The sequence below is a fragment of the Gymnoscopelus microlampas genome, assembly GCF_963454915.1.
Source record: "Gymnoscopelus microlampas genome assembly, chromosome: 15".
Classification (NCBI taxonomy): domain Eukaryota; kingdom Metazoa; phylum Chordata; class Actinopteri; order Myctophiformes; family Myctophidae; genus Gymnoscopelus; species Gymnoscopelus microlampas.
Window position 1 is genome coordinate 1128312 of NC_139952.1, and position 20252 is coordinate 1148563.

Below are 20252 nucleotides of genomic sequence, written 5' to 3' on the forward strand. Positions count from 1 at the left end.
GTTCATGTGTATACAGTTTCGTACAGATTGCTCATAAATCCCAGGAGGAGTAGGCTTTTTACTGCTTTTTACTGCTTTTCATAGAATTCGAAATGGTGGGAGATCTAAAGGTCAGAGGTCAAAAGTCAAACAGTGAAAGTTGTTAGGCATGAGGAGACGCATGTGTGTATCGAAGTTTCATGGCTGTAGGTCGAACAGGGCATGAGCTGTACCTGTTCAAAGTTGGCATTTTCAATTGAGTGCTACAGCGCCACCCTTTGGCCAATGGTTGTGAGTTTCGGGTTTTCGCCGTTTGGCATAGCCCTCTACCATATTGCCGAATTTCATAAGAAGTGACCAGGCGGTTAGGCCAGAACTGGCAAAAACGGCGGAAGAATAATAATAATAGTGAAAGTGTAGAGATGTAATAGCTTTCGAAGCCTGATGGCTCTCGAAACCTAATAATGAATTCTACATGACGTGGGATTCGAACCAGGAACCCTGTGGTTTCAAGGCAGATGATTAAGCCATTGGGCCAACAGACCTGTACTAGTGAAAAGGGAGTTCACACACATGACACACTTTCACGCAAATTGCTCAGAAATCCTTGGTTTAAATGTTTTTCAAACTGCTCAATATATTTCGGAATGGAAACTAGTGGAAAATAGTCGATCTACAAGCTCACAACGCGTTGCTATCTAAAAAGGTGTGAGATTGTAGATCGGCTATTTTCACAAGAAAGTATGTCATACATAAAAAAAAACTACTCTCAAAAGCATTTCGTGTTATTGTCTAAACATTGCACTTGTCTGAATTAACAGGGTCATGTTTTGTACAATGCAATTTAAATGTGAACTGTAATAAGTGGGATTCGAACCAGGGACCTTCGGCACATGAGACTCACACTCTACTGGTGGAGCTATCCAATACACAGCCTTAGACAGTGAAAAGGGAGAATCCAACAAAACAAAACAAAAGCGCGAATGAAGTACGTCATACATTGAAAAGAACTACTTTCAAGTATGCATTTCTCGTCATCTTTAACAATTGCACATGTATTCATTGGTATAGTCATGTTGTGTGCAATGCAATTATAATTAAGTCTACCTGAGGTGGGATTCGAACCGGCTACCCTATGGTTTCAAGGCAGATGATTAAGCGATCAAGCTATTGAACCAACACACCTGAACCTGTGAAAAAGGGCCTCAAACATGTATTTGACACAGTTTCATGCAAATTGCTCAGAAATCCTGGATTTAAATGTTTTTCAAACTGCTCAAAATTGCAGACAATCTAAGGGCAGAGCTTACTGGTCAAAGTGATACATGTGTTCCTCATGAGTCAAGGCACATGTGTAAGCAGGTTTAACGGCTGTCGGCCAAACGAGGCATGACTTTTGCCTGTTTAAAGTTTGCATTTTCAAAAAATTGCTATAGCGCCCCCCTTTGACCAATTGGAGTAAGATTGGTTTCAGTGATACTTGGAAGGACCCTCTACAATATTGCAAAGTGTCAAACAAATGTGAGTCTGCATGTATGTGTTAGGGGCAGATGAATAATTTAAAAAAAGCTGCAATTTTCATTGGCTTATAAAAGCTTAACGTTTTCACTTATGGAAAATCCGCTAAGTTACGTTTGTCGGCATTGGTCCAAAGTTCATGTGTATACAGTTTCGTACAGATTGCTCATAAATCCCAGGAGAAGTGATTTTTTGACTGCTTTTTACTGCTTTTCATAGAATTCGAAATGGTGGGAGATCTAAAGGTCAGAGGTCAAAAGTCAGAGTGTGAAAGTTGTTAGGCATGAGGAGACGCATGTGTGCATCGAAGTTTCATGGCTGTGGGTCAAACAGGGCATGAGTTGTACCTGTTCAAAGTTGGCATATTTCAATTGAGTGCTACAGCGCCACCCTTTGGCCAATGTTTGTGAGTTTCGGGTTTTCGCCGTTTGGCATAGCCCTCTACCATATTGCCGAATTTCATAAAAAGTGACCACGCGGTTAGGCCAGAACTGGCAAAACCGGCGGAAGAATAATAATAAATATAGCTGCAAGCAGCAATGAGCGGTTTCGAGAATAATGGCAGACTGGCAGACTGTGACAGAGTGGCAGACTGGCAGACTGGCAGACTTTGACAGAGTGGCAGACTGGCAGACTGGCAGACTGTGACAGAGTGGCAGACTGGCAGACTGGCAGACTGTGACAGACTGTGGCAGACTGGCAGACAGACAGACTGTGGCAGACTGGCAGACTGGCAGGCAGACAGACAGACAGACAGACAGACAGACAGACAGACAGACAGACAGACAGTGACAGAGTGGCAGACTGGCAGACTGTGACAGACTGGCAGACTGTGACAGAGTGGCAGACAGACAAACAGACAGACTGTGACAGAGTGGCAGAGTGGCAGACTGGCAGACAGACAGACAGTGACAGAGTGGCAGACTGGCAGACTGGCAGACAGACAGACTGTGGCAGACTGGCAGACTGGCAGACAGACAGACAGTGGCAGACTGGCAGACAGACAGACAGACAGACTGTGACAGAGTGGCAGACTGGCAGACAGACAGACAGTGACAGAGTGGCAGACTGGCAGACAGACAGACAGTGACAGAGTGGCAGACTGGCAGACAGACAGACTGTGACAGAGTGACAGAGTGACAGAGTGGCAGACTGGCAGACAGACAGACAGACAGACAGACAGTGACAGAGTGGCAGACAGACAGACAGTGACAGAGTGGCAGACTGGCAGACAGACAGACAGTGACAGAGTGGGAGAGAGAGAGAGAGAGAGAGAGAGAGAGAGAGAGAGAGAGAGAGAGAGAGAGAGAGAGAGAGAGAGAGAGAGAGAGAGAGAAAGAGAGGCAGTAAGAGAGAGAGCGAGAGAGAAGAAGTGAACATGCATTAATTAACAAAGTCATGATTTTTGTTCAGTAAATTATATTTGGACTGGTTAAATTGGGGTTTGAACCAGGGACCTATAGACTTGTGGGTAGACAGTGTAAAGGATAAGGATAATTCCAGGTCCGTTCATGAAAGTCCTTGCGGTCTTGTTTCCAATGAGGGCCTGTGAGCAATTAGGGGTTAAGAGTCTTGCTCAGGGACACATTTCATTTCATCGACACATTTGCTGGCCTGGCCTGGATTCGTACCTGGGGCAACCAGGGCCTCTGGCTCCCTAGGTGGGCTCACTAACCACTCAGCTATGGCCACAGTACAGACTGAGCCATTGGATAGACAGAATTGGATTTCATATGTGGTAAGTTATCATACAGCATGGGTTGCTTATTATATACATACAAGCTCATAACGCGTCACATTGTAGATCGGCTGTATGTGGTTACTGTAGGTGTTGTATTAATAATTACATCTGCAAAGTAACAAGTAACTAAAGCTGTCATCTGCTGTAATTGGAGTAGAGTAGAGTAGTAAAGTAAAAGTACCTAAAAATTGTACTGTGCATGTGGCAGGTGTGATTGGTGATGAGTGAGAGCAGGTGAGAGGGGTGGATCCAATCCATGGGAATAGGGGGAATTCCAAATGATGATCACCTCAACGCATTGTTGGGGACAGGGATCGAACCAGCGACCTATGGATTCACAGGCTGCCTCTCTTCTCATTGAGCTAAAGATATGGCCTCCCTGATGGTGTCTGTTGATATCTATAGGTTTTTCCGTCCTATAGGTTCTTCCGGTGTGAGAGATTTGAACCGGCGACCCTCTGGTATCAAGGCAGATGATTAAGCCATTGGGCCAACAGACCCGAACTGATGAAAAGGGAGTTCACACACATGACACACTTTCACGCAAATTGCTCAGAAATAGTGGATTTAAATGTTTTTCAAACTGCTCAAAATTGCAGACAATCTAAGGGCGGAGTTTACTGGTTAACAATTGCACATGTATTCATTGATACAGTCATGTTGTGTGCAATGCAATTATAATGAATTCTACATGACGTGGGATTCGAACCAGGAACCCTGTGGTTTCAAGGCAGATGATTAAGCCATTGGGCCAACAGACCTGTACTAGTGAAAAGGGAGTTTACACACATGACACACTTTCACGCAAATTGCTCAGAAATCCTTGGTTTAAATGTTTTTCAAACTGCTCAATATATTTCGGAATGGAAACTAGTGGAAAATAGTCGATCTACAAGCTCACAACGCGTTGCTATCTAAAAAGGTGTGAGATTGTAGATCGGCTATTTTCACAAGAAAGTATGTCATACATAAAAAAAAACTACTCTCAAAAGCATTTCGTGTTATTGTCTAAACATTGCACATGTCTGAATTAACAGGGTCATGTTTTGTACAATGCAATTTAAATGTGAACTGTAATAAGTGGGATTCGAACCAGGGACCTTTGGCACATGAGACTCACACTCTACTGGTGGAGCTATCCAATACACAGCCTTAGACAGTGAAAAGGGAGAATCCAACAAAACAAAACAAAAGCGCGAATGAAGTACGTCATACATTGAAAATAACTACTTTCAAGTACTCATTTCTCGTCATCTTTAACAATTGCACATGTATTCATTGATATAGTCATGTTGTGTGCAATGCAATTATAATTAAGTCTACCTGAGGTGGGATTCGAACCGGCTACCCTATGGTTTCAAGGCAGATGATTAAGCGATCAAGCTATTGAACCAACACACCTGAACCTGTGAAAAAGGGCCTCAAACATGTATTTGACACAGTTTCATGCAAATTGCTCAGAAATCCTGGATTTAAATGTTTTTCAAACTGCTCAAAATTGCAGACAATCTAAGGGCAGAGCTTACTGGTCAAAGTGATACATGTGTTCCTCATGAGTCAAGGCACATGTGTAAGCAGGTTTAACGGCTGTCGGCCAAACGAGGCATGACTTTTGCCTGTTTAAAGTTTGCATTTTTAAAAAATTGCTATAGCGCCCCCCTTTGACCAATTGGAGTAAGATTGGTTTCAGTGATACTTGGAAGGACCCTCTACAATATTGCAAAGTGTCAAACAAATGTGAGTCTGCATGTATGTGTTAGGGGCAGATGAATAATTTAAAAAAAGCTGCAATTTTCATTGGCTTATAAAAGCTTAACGTTTTCACTTATGGAAAATCCGCTAAGTTACGTCTGTCGGCATTGGTCCAAAGTTCATGTGTATACAGTTTCGTACAGATTGCTCCTAAATCCCAGGAGGAGTAGGCTTTTTACTGCTTTTTACTGCTTTTCATAGAATTCGAAATGGTGGGAGATCTAAAGGTCAGAGGTCAAAAGTCAAACAGTGAAAGTTGTTAGGCATGAGGAGACGCATGTGTGTATCGAAGTTTCATGGCTGTAGGTCGAACAGGGCATGAGCTGTACCTGTTCAAAGTTGGCATGTTCAATTGAGTGCTACAGCGCCACCCTTTGGCCAATGGTTGTGAGTTTCGGGTTTTCGCCGTTTGGCATAGCCCTCTACCATATTGCCGAATTTCATAAGAAGTGACCAGGCGGTTAGGCCAGAACTGGCAAAAACGGCGGAAGAATAATAATAATAATGAAAGCCAAGGAATGTAATAGGGTTCGAAGCCTTACAGGCTCTCGAAACCTAATGAAAGTGTAGAGATGTAATAGGGTTCGAAGCCTTACAGGCTCTCGAAACCTAATAATAATGAAAGCCAAGGAATGCAATAAGGCTTCGAAGCCTTACAGGCTCTCGAAACCTTAATGAAAGTGTAGAGATGTAATAGGGTTCGAAGCCTGATAGGCTCTCGAAACCTAATAATAATAGTGAAAGTGTAGAGATGTAATAGGGTTCGAAGCCTTACAGGCTCTCGAAACCTAATGAAATGAAATAATAACAAAACATAATAGGACAATATCAGTCACCAGAAGTAGAGACATGTGTTTTCAATGAGTCTAACATTGTTAAAGGCAGGGTAAGGGATTTACTTTGGTTAAAATAAGTGTTAAATAGCTCTATATTCTGATAGTACTCATTGCTAGAGTGTTTGTTCAGTAAAAGGAGTCCCATATGTCTCTCCAGCTCTTTATTAAACAGAAACATTTCCAGTGCTCTCTCCTGATTGGCTTAAATTTTGTCACCTACCTGAAAATGTACTATATTCTGTTCACTAAAGAGTGGGAGAGACCCCTGTGAACAAACGCTCTGTAGCAAGGATCACTATCAGAATATAGTACTTTAACCTTTTTAACAAAACAAAACAAAAATAGCAAAAAATATCACTTACCCTACCTAACATGGATATGAAGTTAAATAGGTTAAATAGTTAAATAGGTTCATATAAGAGGGGGTCGAAAATGGTATGATTAGAAAAGTATTGTTTTGATATGTATAAAAGTGTTGAAAATAGCAGATCTATGTAGACCGGCTATTTTCAAATGGCCAAAGTTTAAATAGGGCTGAAGTGGTTAATGTATGTTTTAATAATAATCAAAATGTACAAAGTAACTAGTAACTAAAAATGTCAAATAATTGTAGTAGAGTAAAAGTACAACATTTGCCTAGTAGTGGAGTGGAAGTAAAAGTATTGAAATTTGGAAATACTCCAGAAAAGTAAAAGTACTTAAAATGTTTACTTAAGTACATTACTTTGTTGACCCGGGCATATTCAGCATCTGCTCCACAACCCCTGTCTGATGCCTCTGCTGGACCATGGTTTACTGGAATCACCTCCTGGGAATGATAATGATATATAATATATAATAATACTAATAATAATAAGGGTAATACTAATAATAATACTAATAATACTAATAATACTACTACTACTACTACTAATAATAATAATAATAATAAATGAAATGAAATGAAACTAGAAAAAGTGCTCCTGGGAGCACAGGTCTCCGCCAGCTCACTTTGTGGGGCAGCAAAAATATGAAAAATCGGACAGAACCACCAACTGTAGTGCGAATGTGTGTGCAAAGTGTCACCGGAATCGGACGCTGCGTTCATGATTTGTGGCATGAACGCATTTAAACATAATTATATTGCTGATATGAAAATAAAAACAATTGATAACAAAAAAATGATTTGTGGCATTTTGTTCAAAACGAGTCATTCCTGCAAACTTTAGATGTCAATGTTACATTACATTACATTACATTACAGTCATTTAGCAGACGCTTTTATCCAAAGCGACTTACAATAAGTGTATTCAACATAGGTAGGGAACGAAAACTACTAATCACCAGGAGTTTTAAGTGCATTTCCTGCAAAAACAAGCAACCAAGAGTATACCTAGTGCTAAGGTAAAAGTGCAATATATCAGCTACCTACTTTCTTAAACAGATGAGACAAAAATGGCAAAATCAAATGAGCACGAGCTAAAACAAATAAGTGTATCGACTAAACAAGATCCAATAAAACAATACAAAAATAAAACAAGAGTTCGTACAACTAGTTAACAACAAGTAGGCCAGGCAAAGAGGAAGGGTAGTGTTTCCTGAAGAGGTGGGTTTTCAGCCTGCGGCGAAAGATGGGCAGTGACTCTGCTGTCCTGACATCAGTGGGAAGTTCATTCCACCACTGTGGGGCTAGAACAGAAAAAAGTTGTGACCGTGTCGATCGACCAGAAGGACCGTTGAGTGGCGAGGGAGTCAGTCGCCCCGAGGTGGCAGACCGGAGTGGTCGGGCAGGGGTGTGGGCATTGACCAAAACCCGGAGGTAAGAAGGAGCTGTTCCTTTCGCTGCCCTATAGGCTAGCACCAGGGTTTTAAACTGAATGCGAGCTGCTACGGGGAGCCAGTGCAGAGAACGGAGAAGGATAGTTGTGTGGGAGAACTTGGGGCGGTTGAACACCAGACGAGCCGCAGCTTTCTGAACAAGCTCCAGAGGTCTGATGGCTGATGCCGGAGCACCAGCAAGGAGGGAGTTGCAGTAGTCCAGGCGGGAGATGACAAGAGCCTGGATGAGCACCTGGGCTGTTTTCTCCGTGAGGAAGGGGCGAATCTTCCTGATGTTGTAGAGGAGGAATCTGCAGGACCGTGTCACTGATGCGATGTTAGCCGAGAGCGACAGTTGATCGTCCAGGGTCACACCCAGATTCTTCGCAGTCCGAGTTGACGTCACCACAGCGTTCTCAATAGTGATGGCCATGTCTCGGTGAGGACAGCCCTTCCCCGGGATGAACATCAGCTCGGTCTTGTCCAGGTTGAGCTTCAGGTGGTTCGTCGACATCCACTCCGAGATGTCAGCCAGACAAGCAGCAATGCGTGCCTCCACTTGTGTGTCAGAGGGGGGGAATGAGAGGATCAGCTGGGTGTCATCGGCATAGCAGTGGTAGGAAAAGCCATGGGAGTGGATGACAGCACCAAGAGATGTAGTGTAAAGAGAGAAAAGAAGAGGACCCAGAACCGAGCCTTGGGGAACCCCAGTAGTGAGCCTGTGTGGTTCTGACACAGACCCTCTCAGCATCACCTGGTAGGAGCGACCCGTCAGGTAGGATGCAAACAGGGAGAGTGCAGAGCCTGAGACACCCATCCCCTCGAGGGTGGAGAGGAGGATCTTAATGGAAATGTTAGCCAATCAGGATGGAATATGAAAAATTAAACAGATCCATCTTGATCACATGACTATAGAGATCATGTGTACCGATTTGCGTGAAATTTGGATACATTCTGAAGGCTTAAAATAAAAAAAAATGTTTGACATAAGTCGGCCTCCTGGTGGCGCTATGAAAGGCAAATGTGAAAAATGCAGGGCAGATGTTTTTCCTTGGCCTCTAGGGAGTGTGTGTGCAAAGTTTCACGCAGATCGGTGCAGTTATAGTTAAACGCAAATCTGCCTTTTATAGCGCCAACATGAGGCTGTTTTGAAAATAAGTGGCATTTCTTCTTCGGCATACTGGGAATGTGCTCACGGAAATCGCAAGCTGCGTTCACGATTTGAGGCATTTTGTTCAAAACGGACCAATCCTGCAAACTTTGGAAGCCAACCTTAGCCAATCAGGATGGAATATGGAAAATTGGACAGATACATGTTGATTAACCTCGCGTCACCAGTCTTTCCACCTCGGAGGAAAGCCTGGTCTGCGTTACTAAAGACCCATATGATCCGGTCTAGGCCACGCCTACTGGAAAAAAAAAAGAAAAAAGAATCCTCTTTCCGGATTGTCGCGATCCGGTTTTACGGTGCCGCTTTGTTTTGGTTCCCCAATCCCTATTTAAATGGAATAGAATTTCCCTGTGGGATAATACAGATAATACAGACGCTAAATAGTCTCCGGAAAGTACACTCACATTTGTATTTAAAAAATAAGCTAAACTACGCCGCATCAAGGATTTTATAGGACGGACCTATTGTCGCGATCCGGTCCGCTCCCGACCGGATCATATACCCGAAAAGGAACGCTGCCCAAGGCTACATGTTGATCACATGACTATAGAGATACTGTGTACTGATTTGCGTGATGTTTGGATAAAATCTGTAGGAGCACGGTCAAAAAATGTGTTTTGCAAATAGTGGCCTCCTGGTGGCGCTATAACAGGCCCATGTGAAACATTCGGAGCAGAGGTTCTGCTCTGGCATCCAGGAAGTGTGTGCACAGTTTGGCTGCGATCAAGCCACACTCACCTTAGCACCTCCTCCACCACCTTAGCACCACCCACCTGTCCTAGTCCTTCCTCCTCCTCATGCCCACACCTGTTGTGTTATGATAATGAGGGGGAGGGTATATTTTTACTATGTCACTAAAACGCTGTTTCTCTATTGGCACGTTTGACCCTCAAGGTTTCAGCCTCCAGGTAGAAACTCAAAATAGTCAGAGAAGACATAAAACACCATAAAAACACCACCAGGGGGCTTAATGAAGTTCTATCAACCTCATAGACACATGAAAAACAGAAAAAGTGCAAAACCATGGCACCACCTCTTTGACATGGAGATTGAAGTTAAATAGGTTCATATAGGAGGGGGTCGAAAATGGGTCAAAAGTTAAAAATTGAAAAAGGTTTAGAAATGTGTTATTTATTATTTGGTTATTTGTTTATTTATTTATTTATTTGTTTGTTGTTTTGTATTTTGTACTTAATTTAAAAAAAATGTGTCTGACCACTAAGGTGTTAAGTGGTCAGATGCGTTGGCCGCAAACACTTTTGTGATGTTCAAGTGGGCCTTAATCTGATCCAGTAAAGGTTGAGAACCAGTGATCTACACAGCATGGCAGCATTGATTGATTGATTGATTGAATATTTTATTTTAAAAAGTAAAGTAGTAAAGTAAAACAGCACAGTTACATTAAATACTGTCTCAAAGGTCTGTTCAAAAAGGCCCTGATGTATTCCCGGTCTTAAAGCAAATTTCCTCAAAATAATCAAACATAGTGTCTTGCCTCCGGCTTGTCCGGTGCTGTAGCGTCTCCCTCATGGTTTTCAGGTATTGAGCAAGACTTCTTCAGCAGCTTCTTCACCACAGCGTACTCTGGGACTGGACTGGAGTCTGGGAAGACTCGGCAAGGTTATTATAGTTAAAGGGGAATTTTGCCCCACAGTTTACCTTTTCTATGATGTTATGATATCCTAGGATGAACGGTACAGTCGAACAATGTCATAACTCGATCCCAGGTCCACCACAGCTAAAAACCAATAGGCTCTATGCACAGCAGCCATATTGGGAATGAATTGGGCCCCCTCCTTACTTCCTTCACAGGTGTTACCAATGATACTAATTAAGGCTCTGTTCCATTTAGTGTGGCATAGTGGTTGTCTTATTTTCAAAGACCCCCATAACTCTCAGAGTTACACACCCACCATAAGGGGCCATTTGGGAACCAACATGGAGTGTTTCTAGTGAGCCAACAAGCACAATATCAGCACCCTGACAAGAATGGAACAGAGCCTTCATTAGTATCATTGGTAACACCTGTGAATGTCTTCATAATATGGCTGCTGTGAATAGAGCCTATTGGCGCGCATTTTTAGCTGTGGTGGACCCGGGATGGAGTTATGACATTTTTCTACTGTACCATTCATCCATATCATAACATCATAGAAAAGGTAAGAAAACTGTGGGGCAAAAATTCCCCTTTAACTAAAACAGTGGTTCTCACACTGTATCATTTCAAGAATGAAGATTCTGATGTACAAGCTCGTAGCGCGGCACTTTGTGCCGCTCTGAGCTTGTGCATCTGCTAGTTTTGAAAAGCCAAAGTATAAAATGACACAGATGCTGTCCTGGTTTTAATGGGTTATGGCAATGGTGCTGACAGATTCTGCTCAGAGATTAGAGCTATACTAACCTTGGACTGGAGTTGCAGGGATTTGCAGGGCTGTCTCGGGGACAACATGTTTGTCCGGTGACAACAGCGGCAGTTCGTTCTGTTCACATGCATGCGTCACGCTGCCTCCAGCCTTGTCGTCTAGCTCCTCAGCAATACCTCCAGACTGAGGCAGAGATTTGTATGCATGTGGTGTTGGTAAAACACATTACATGTTCAATGAAATGGAATTATCGTTGATTCACATGGTAAACGGTGCCTTCATAGCGCCTTCATCTAAAGCACTTTCCAATGTGCATGTACATTCACCCATTCACTCGCACACACACGCACACACGCACGCACGCACGCACGCACGCACGCACGCACGCACGCACGCACGCACACACACACACACACACACACACATACATATTTTAACAATGTATATATGTCCACATAAGGGAGAGCATACAAGGACATACATATTATACAGTAGGTTCAGTAAGGTTACATTCACACAATCATGGCATATGTCTTCATGATTACAATAAGCATGTCACTCTCTACTCTATTATTGCTGTGTTCACACTAGTGCAAAAGATACAAAGATACAAACTACACAGCATATTTGTAGCTTTGTGTCCTTGTAGCTGCATGAAGTTGAAACCAGCTCAATTTTTTTGTAGCTTTTGTAGCAGCTACACACACACAGACAATCAGCATGGTGGCTTCCACTCATGCACAACAGTGAACAATATGCGCATGAGTCATAGAGCTGATGCCGAATCTAAAAACGTCTTCTGAATCCTAACAGTTTTCTGAAAAACATATGAGAATCGCAGCGCGACACATTGTGAGCTTCTAGATCAGCTATTTTCTGCGAAAGCTTTCCCCACAATAGGGCATAGCAGTGGCGGACATTTTGTGGTTCACAGATAGAAAGCCCATTCATTTATCCCATAGAGATTTCCGAAAATATTTATATTGATTATTTTAAGTCTGGAACCAAGCCATCCAGGCTCCTGGTGAATCATGACCATAAAATATTTGATTATGTGTCAAAAACTAAATGTGAAAACCGCAAAAAAAAGGGTATTTATTAAAGCTAGCAAATAATTAGATATTTAAATGTTTTTGGACACAGTGGAACCACTAAATGGCCGCCACTGCTATGTCCTATACATCCGTATTGAGGGGAAAGCTTTCGCTTTCCCTATTGACGGGAAAGCTTTCTCTTTTCCGTAGTATTGAGGGGAAAGCTTTTGCTTTCCGTATTGTGGGGGTTTAAGTGGTCAAACTCGCCTGGTGAGAGTAGGGCTCGGTGAGCGTCTCGTCGAACGGGCCCACGGGATGGTGGCGATAGTGAGCGATGAGCGCTTGCAGGTTGCCGTGGCGACTGTCCTCCCCGGCGATGAGATAGTTGCCTGTGGCAACCTCCTCTTCGATGATGAAATGACGACACCTGTCCCTCCCTCTGTGGTGATATAAAATAATAATGATAATAATAGTAATAATATATATATATATATATATATATATATATATATATATATATATATATATATATATATATATATATATATACTATTTAGATTTTTATTACTAAACATACTTTAACCACTTAAGCTCTATTAGGCTTATATCAATTATTTTGGCTATTTGAAAATACAAGCTTGTAGATCGGCTATTTTCAAAATATTTCCATACATTTTGAAAACTTGAAATGGGACATTCTGCATTATAACTTTCACTTTTGGTAGTTTAAGCATGTTTTGATGCCAATGTACCTTTTGCTTAAGTAAATTCTGAATACCAGACTTTTTAGCAGACGTAACAGAGAGCATTTCTATTCTATATTCTATTATGGAATTGATACTTTTAACTCAAGTATAACATGTGAGTACTTCTTCCACTACTGCGCGTGCCTGCGTGCGTGCGTGTGTGCGTACCTGTATGACAGAACGAAACCGATCTTGGACTCGCTGAGTCTGAGCAGGAAGCAGCCTTGTGGTTTGACCTTCAACATGTCCTCGGCCTCCCTGTGAAACCAACAAAACACATGAACTTCATCATGACCTTCAACATGTCCTCGGCCTCCCTGTGAAACCAACAAAACACGTGACCCTCACACCACGCTTATTCACTACAACTAAGTGAGAGCTAATTGCTAAGTGCCAGTGCCGGTCCTCCTGGCAGTGGCTCCTCACTGGCACGCGAGTAAGTAGGATAAAACAGTATAGTGTCGTCCTGGTGGCGATGCGACATTATGTGAGCTTTTAGGCTGCCTATTTTACACTACTTTTGCTTGACACTATTGTATCACAAAGTAGGACATTTACAACAACAAAAAAACTATAAAAAGTGAAAATACAGACATAATGAGATTAAATGCAGAATTGGAGTGGTTATTTAGGAACATAGACACACACACACGCCAGTGGTGGAAAAAGTACTCAAATTCTTTACTTAAGTAAAAGTACCAATACTGCAATATAGAAATACTCTGTTACAAGTAAAAGTTCAGAATTAAAAATTTACTCGAGTAAAAGTACAAAATTATTGGCATCAAAATGTACTTAAAGTACCAAAAGTAAAAGTACTAAATATTTGAAAATAAATGAAAAGTAACTAGTAACTTAAGTTTTCAAATAATTGTAGTGGAGTAAAAGTACAATATTTGCCTCTGAGATGTAATGGAGTAGAAGTAAAAGTATTGGAAATTGGAAATACTCAAGTAAAGTACAAATACCTCAAAATTGTACTTAAGTACAGTACTTAAGTAAATGTACTTAGTTACTTTACACCACTGACGCACGCACGCACGCACACTAGCACTTCCCTGATGTATTTGTGAGAGGTGGCTGTGTGTGGTGGTGATGAGTTAGTTCCTCTGTGGTTATTATTACATTCATCATGACAAGCATGTACTATTATATCTCCTTCACAACACTGATGCTAAAGCTTTTTTTAGTTCGATAGGCATTAGGTCACAGACCTCCCTTTGATTTATCTATTTATGTATTTCAGTGGTGTAAAGTAATTAAGTACATTTACTCAAGTACTGTACTTAAGTACAATTCTGAGGTACGTTTACTTTACTGGAGTATTTCCAATTTTATTTTTACTCCATTACATCTCAGAGGCAAATATTGTACTTTTACTCCACTACAATTATTTGAAAACGTGAGTTACTTGTTACTGCAGATATACATTACTACATTATAAAACATACATTAACCACTTAAACCCTATTTTATACCTAGGCTATTTGAAAAAAGCCGATCTACAAGCTCAAAATGTGTCGCATCGCGACGCGTTGTGAGCTTGTAGATCTGCTATTTTCAAACATTTCGTACATTTACTTTTGTTACTTTAAGTACATTTTGATACCAAAACTTTTGTACTTTTACTCAAGTAAATTTTGAATTCCGGACTTTTACTTGTAACAGAGTACTTCTACATTGCAGTATTGATACTTTTACTTAAGTATAACGTTTGAGTACTTTTTCCACCACTGATGTATTTATCTCTGGACCTCAATCTACACGGCAACAACGACACTGTTATAGTGTGACCTGCGTGTAGTGAAGCCGTGCAGCCAGCAGGGGAGCGGCTCTCCGGGGTGACGCAGGCGGGGCAGCTGGCTCCTCTCGAACCACAGCAGAGTCTGGGCCCTCAGGACGGCAGACTGAGGCTCCAGGGGGCCCGGGGCCCCCAGCGTGAGAGACGGACACATCTTCTTTATCACACCCTGAGAGAGAGAGAGAGAGAGAGAGAGAGAGAGAGAGAGAGAGAGAGAGAGAGAGAGAGAGAGAGAGAGAGAGAGAGAGAGAGTGAGTCAAAAGTACAATAAATGTGGTGAAGGTCATAAGCCTCACAAACAAACAAATAAAATACAAATGAATGAATGAATAACAAATAAAGAAATAAAAAAGAATAATAAATAAAAAGACATACATACATACATACACACACACACACACACACACACACACACACACACACACACACACACACACACACACACACACACACACACACACACACATACTCCTCTACCTTAAAACATTGGTGGACTGTACATTTACTTTTGATATATGTACTTGAGACTCAAATACCTATATCAAAAGGAAATGTACAGTCCAACACTGCTTAAAGGTAGAGGAAACAAAAACAATCTGTGTCCTACAAAGACAGTGGAGAAGGCATTGATTTGTTCTGTATGTGTTGTTGATGCACGCTGCAGAAGCAATCACATGATCTGACATGCTGCAGCCAGCGGAAGTGATCTTCTCCTGTAGCAGCATGTGTGGTGCAGAGTATGTGAGCTTCAAAGAGAATGGAAGCCACAACGACAACCTATACTTCTGCTGGGCCTCAGTTTCCTCTCGCATCCAGTGGTGGAAAAAGTACTCAAATGTTTTACTTCAGTAAAAGTACTTAATGTACCAAAAGTAAAAGTACTATAATGTTTGAAAATAGATCTACAAATAGATCTACAAGCTCACAACGCGTCGCATCGCTATTTTCAAATAGTCTAGGTATAAAATAGGGCTGAAGTGGTTAATGTATATCTGCAAAGTAACTAGCAAGGAAAGTTTTCAAATAATTGTAGTGGAGTAAAAGTACAATATTTGCCTCTGAGACGTAGTCCGTCCGTCTGTGACCAGCTAATCTCCGGCACCGTTGTCTTGATCACAGCGAAACTGTGCACACACACTCCCTGGATGCCAATTCAGAACCTCTGCCCCAAATTCTTCTCATGGGCCTTTATAGCGCCACCAGCAGGCCGATTTGTGCAAAACATATTTTTTGACAGTACTCCTACAGATTTTGTCCAAAAATCACGCAAATCGGTACACGGTATCTCTATCTACAGTATCTATCTCTATCTCTAAAGTCATTAAACGAAACGAGTCTTTCAGATTTCTCATATTCCATCCTGATTGGCTAAGATTGACATCTAAAGTTTGCATTATTGACTTGTTTTGAACAAAATTCCGCAAATCATGAAGGCACCGTCCGATTGCGGTCAAACTTTACACGCACATTCACACTATGTTGAGGAACAAATGCCACCCTTTTAACATTGGCCTGTTATAGCGCCACCAGCAGGTCTAATTTTTCTAGTTGGTGACTGGAACACAGAAAGAAACATCTGTGTTCAAGTCCTTCAATGGGTTTTGTGATCTGCACTCCCTCCACCAGCTAATCACTCTACCCACAAGGGTATATGTTTCCACTCAAACTATCATAGATCTCATTCTAACAACGGACAAGGACAAAATTCTCAATAGTGGCGTTACTATCTGCGGTATAAGTGATCATTACATGATCTTCTGTAGCCGGAAAATACATGGACCTAAGACCGGTCACCACAAAACAGTTCCGATCAGAGACCTCAAAAACTATAAGAGTGAGGACTTAAACCACAGGCTAGAGGAACAGGATTGGTCTGATGTACTAAACAGAACACAGGTAGTAATCTCATCAACCAACTAGGCTGCAGCAACAATTTGAAAACCAGGTTTGCAAACATCAGCATCAAAGTGAATGACGCTCTTATTACAGCAAATCGGGAAGTGAGTAAAATCCTCAACATCTTCTTTACGACCATAGCCTCAGAACTGGGTGAAAAACTACCCCCTAACTCTGGGAGCTATGGTAAAGAGCATGTTGATGCATTTTACGAAAAACTAGGTGTACGCAAAGATGATTTTAAACTCACCATGGTGACAACTGACAACATATGAGGTGTTTAAAAAAATGTTGCGCACTACAACAACACCGAGCCACAGGCCTCAACAATATTCTCTCCATATTTCTAAAAGACTCAGCCGCCTCTATTGCTCCAATCATCACCCACATAATAAACCTCTCCATCAAGCAGGGACGGGTCCCTAGCGACTTCAAAATAGCAAGAGTTTTGATGATACGTCGGCTAGCTGGATGAGATCCTATCTGGAGGGGAGGGAACAGGTGGTCGAAGTAAACAGAACCCTGCCCCCCCCCCTCCCAGTGAGTTGTGGCGTTCCGCAAGGAAGTATACTAGGACCTTTACTGTTCCTGATATATGTGAATGATATGTCATCAGCTTGCGACTGCAACCTGTTCCTGTTCGCAGATGACTCGGCTCTGCTGGTCTCGGACAGGGACAGGCTGCAGGTTGAAAGATCTCTCAGCTTTGAACTCGATACGATCCACATCTGGCTCTCTGACAACAAACTATCTTTACACCTGGGTAAAACCAAATCCATTCTCTTTGGGTCTAGTGTTAACCTTAACAAGGCTGAGAGCTTCACAATCAAAGCGGGTGACGATGTTATCACAAGAAAGGAGGAAATTACCCACCTGGGTTCCATCTTGGAGGCAAACCTCTCCGGTGATAAGATGGCAGAAAGAGTCATCAAAAAGGTCAATCAAAGAACACGTTTTCTGTACAGGATCAACTCTCTAGTCAGTAAGAATACCCTGAAGATTCTTGCAGGGGCCCTCATCCAAGGTCATTTCAACTATGCATGCTTCTCATTTTGCACACTGGGTCTCCAAGCCTGTCCGAGGATGTCAGTGGCCTCTCACTGGCCGGGAAGAAATGGACATACTGTACACGCATTGCGTGACTGCCACAGCGTGATTCCTCCCCACACACATTTCTGTGTTGTCACTGCTGTTGTATCCTACTGACTCACCTGCCAGTGAGGAGCCCCCACCGGGAGGACGTAGAGCCTTCTTCCTACTCCTCCCGCCCAACACTCCCTGCTGACAGGTGCCGCCCCAGCCCGTAGAAGTACGTGCAATGACCATTATCACCCTCCCCGACCGGCTTCCCTCCCCCGCACACTGGCCAATTGTGTTCGCTCGACGGATTCGAACCCACAACCTCCGCTGTGTACACAGCGTGTTTCTAAACAAACGATTCATTATTTTATAATGTATTTATCCTAATATCAACCAGAGAGAGAGCTCTGGTTGATATTATTGATGTGTTCACTTGACTCACTTCCTCATTTTGCTGGTCTGTTTGATGCCAGTACGAGATGCGAACTCAGAGCAAATGCCAATCAATCTGTGATACGTCCAGCCCTGTTTTCAGACTGTTTTCAGAGAGACCACGTGACGTACAGAATCTATTTTCGGGCTATGTCATCATAGCACCTTTAAGAGAACCCAAAGTGAATGTCCATGTTTCAGTATAATTGAGAATGTTGTTCTACACGTACAGTATATATACTCTAATGTGTTCTTTTGATTTCTCAAGGCAGTGATGCAGATGAAGTTGTCACAATAGTGTAAAAGGTGAGTCACGGTTGTGACATTATAATGTCACATTCATAGTGATACAGGGACACGTGCACGGTGACAGCTACACCCACACGTTCACAGCTGTGCTTGTGTGTGTGTGTGTGTGTGTGTGTGTGTGTGTGTGTGTGTGTGTGTGTGTGTGTGTGTGTGTGTGTGTGTGTGTGTGTGTGTGTGTGTGTGTGTGTGTGAGTGAGACACAGGCTACTTCATTTTGTGTCACCATAGATGAAAAAATCAGAGGATTCTAATGCAAATGCATGCAGTGGTGTAAAGTAATTAAGTACATTTACTCAAGTACTGTACATTTGCTTTACTGGAGTATTTCCAATTTCCAATACTTTTACTTCTACTTCATTACATCTCAGAGGCAAATATTGCACTTTAACTCCACTTCAATTATTTGAATAGTTACTAGTTATTGCAGATTTTCATTAAAACATACATTAACCACTTCAGCCCTATATATACTTTTACAAGCTCAGAGCTTATAGATCGGCTATTTTCAAAAGATCAGAAAACTTTTGAAATGGAACATTCTGCATAATGAGTACTTTTACGTCTGGTACTTTTAGTATGTTTTGATGCCGATACTTTTGTACTTTTACTCAAGTAAATGTTGAATACCGGACTTGTACTTGCAACAGAGTATTTTTACATTGCGGTGTTGATGCTTTTACTTAAGTAATGAATGTGAGTACTTTGTCCATAACTGAATACATGTTTGCACGCACGCATAAGACGGCTGTGTGTGTGTGTGTGTGTGTGTGTGTGTGTGTGTGTGTGTGCGTGCGTGCGTGCGTGCGTGCGTGCGTGCGTGCGTGCGTGCGTGCGTGCGTGCGTGCGTGCGTGCGTGCACTCGCGAATGCCAAATGTCCCATAAGAAGTAAAATTTGACAATTGTAAGTACTATTTTCCTGGTCCTCACAAGAGAAACTGGTTGTTTTGTGGTAAAAAGAAAAGAAAAAATAGTTCAAAAGGTTGGGGTTAGGATTAGACATTTAGGGTTGGGGTTGGGGGAAAGTGTGATTCATACATTTGCGTGTGTCTGCGTCGTGCACCAAAAAGTGCAGATCTACCATCACCATCATTTCACTGCGACGCGTTGTGAGCTTGTAGATTAGCTTTTTCCAGCTCTGGTGTTAAGGTGTGTGTGTGTGTGTGTGTGTGTGTGTGTGTGTGTGTGTGTGTGTGTGTGTGTGTGTGTGTGTGTGTGTGTGTGTGTGTGTGTGTGTGTGTTTTCTTGTTGCCTGTTCTATCTTGTCTCTCTCTCTCCCAGTGAGTGTGTGAGTGACATCATCAGGGCCCAGCAGTACAGAGAGCATATGAGGCCAGTGATCAGACAGCTGTCTTAGATAACACAACTGAGAGGAGAGGAGAGGAGAGGAGAGGACAGGACAGGACAGGACAGGACAGGACAGGACAGGACAGGACAGGACAGGACAGGACAGGACAGGACAGGACAGGAGAGGAGGAGCTTTCCATATAGCTAATAACACAACACAGATTAGTAGACAACAGCTAACAAGTTAATGACAGCTAACAAGCTAACATAACAGATGCATACAATAGCCTAACAGCGTGAGTCACTATTTTGATCTCAGCTTTGGGGAATTCCCACTGTTGTCAGCACTTTTTGCCAGCATCTACTCATGAACATTTCACAATATCTGATACAGTTAGGGTACATCTCAATCATACATTAATTATGCAATCATAATGTCCAAGTACACAATGTTGTCAATAGATGGACAGAAAGTACAAAAAAAAAGATTGCAGCATTTTATGTTAATGGTT

The 20252-nt window shown here is 42.2% G+C and overlaps 1 protein-coding gene across 1 annotated transcript in view; it reads right to left on the minus strand.

Moving 5' to 3' along the window:
• The window catches only part of LOC311061406 (uncharacterized protein), a 105360-nt gene that overhangs the window by 65007 nt on the left and 20101 nt on the right, over nucleotides 1-20252 (minus strand). Inside the window, exons 3-8 of the mRNA XM_084080028.1 lie at nucleotides 14732-14907; nucleotides 13106-13195; nucleotides 12459-12630; nucleotides 11196-11340; nucleotides 10290-10396; nucleotides 6551-6634 (exon numbers count right to left, since the gene is read on the minus strand). Of these exons, the coding sequence (XP_083936154.1) occupies nucleotides 6551-6634; nucleotides 10290-10396; nucleotides 11196-11340; nucleotides 12459-12630; nucleotides 13106-13195; nucleotides 14732-14907 (774 nt within the window). The remainder of the gene's footprint in view (nucleotides 1-6550; nucleotides 6635-10289; nucleotides 10397-11195; nucleotides 11341-12458; nucleotides 12631-13105; nucleotides 13196-14731; nucleotides 14908-20252) is intronic.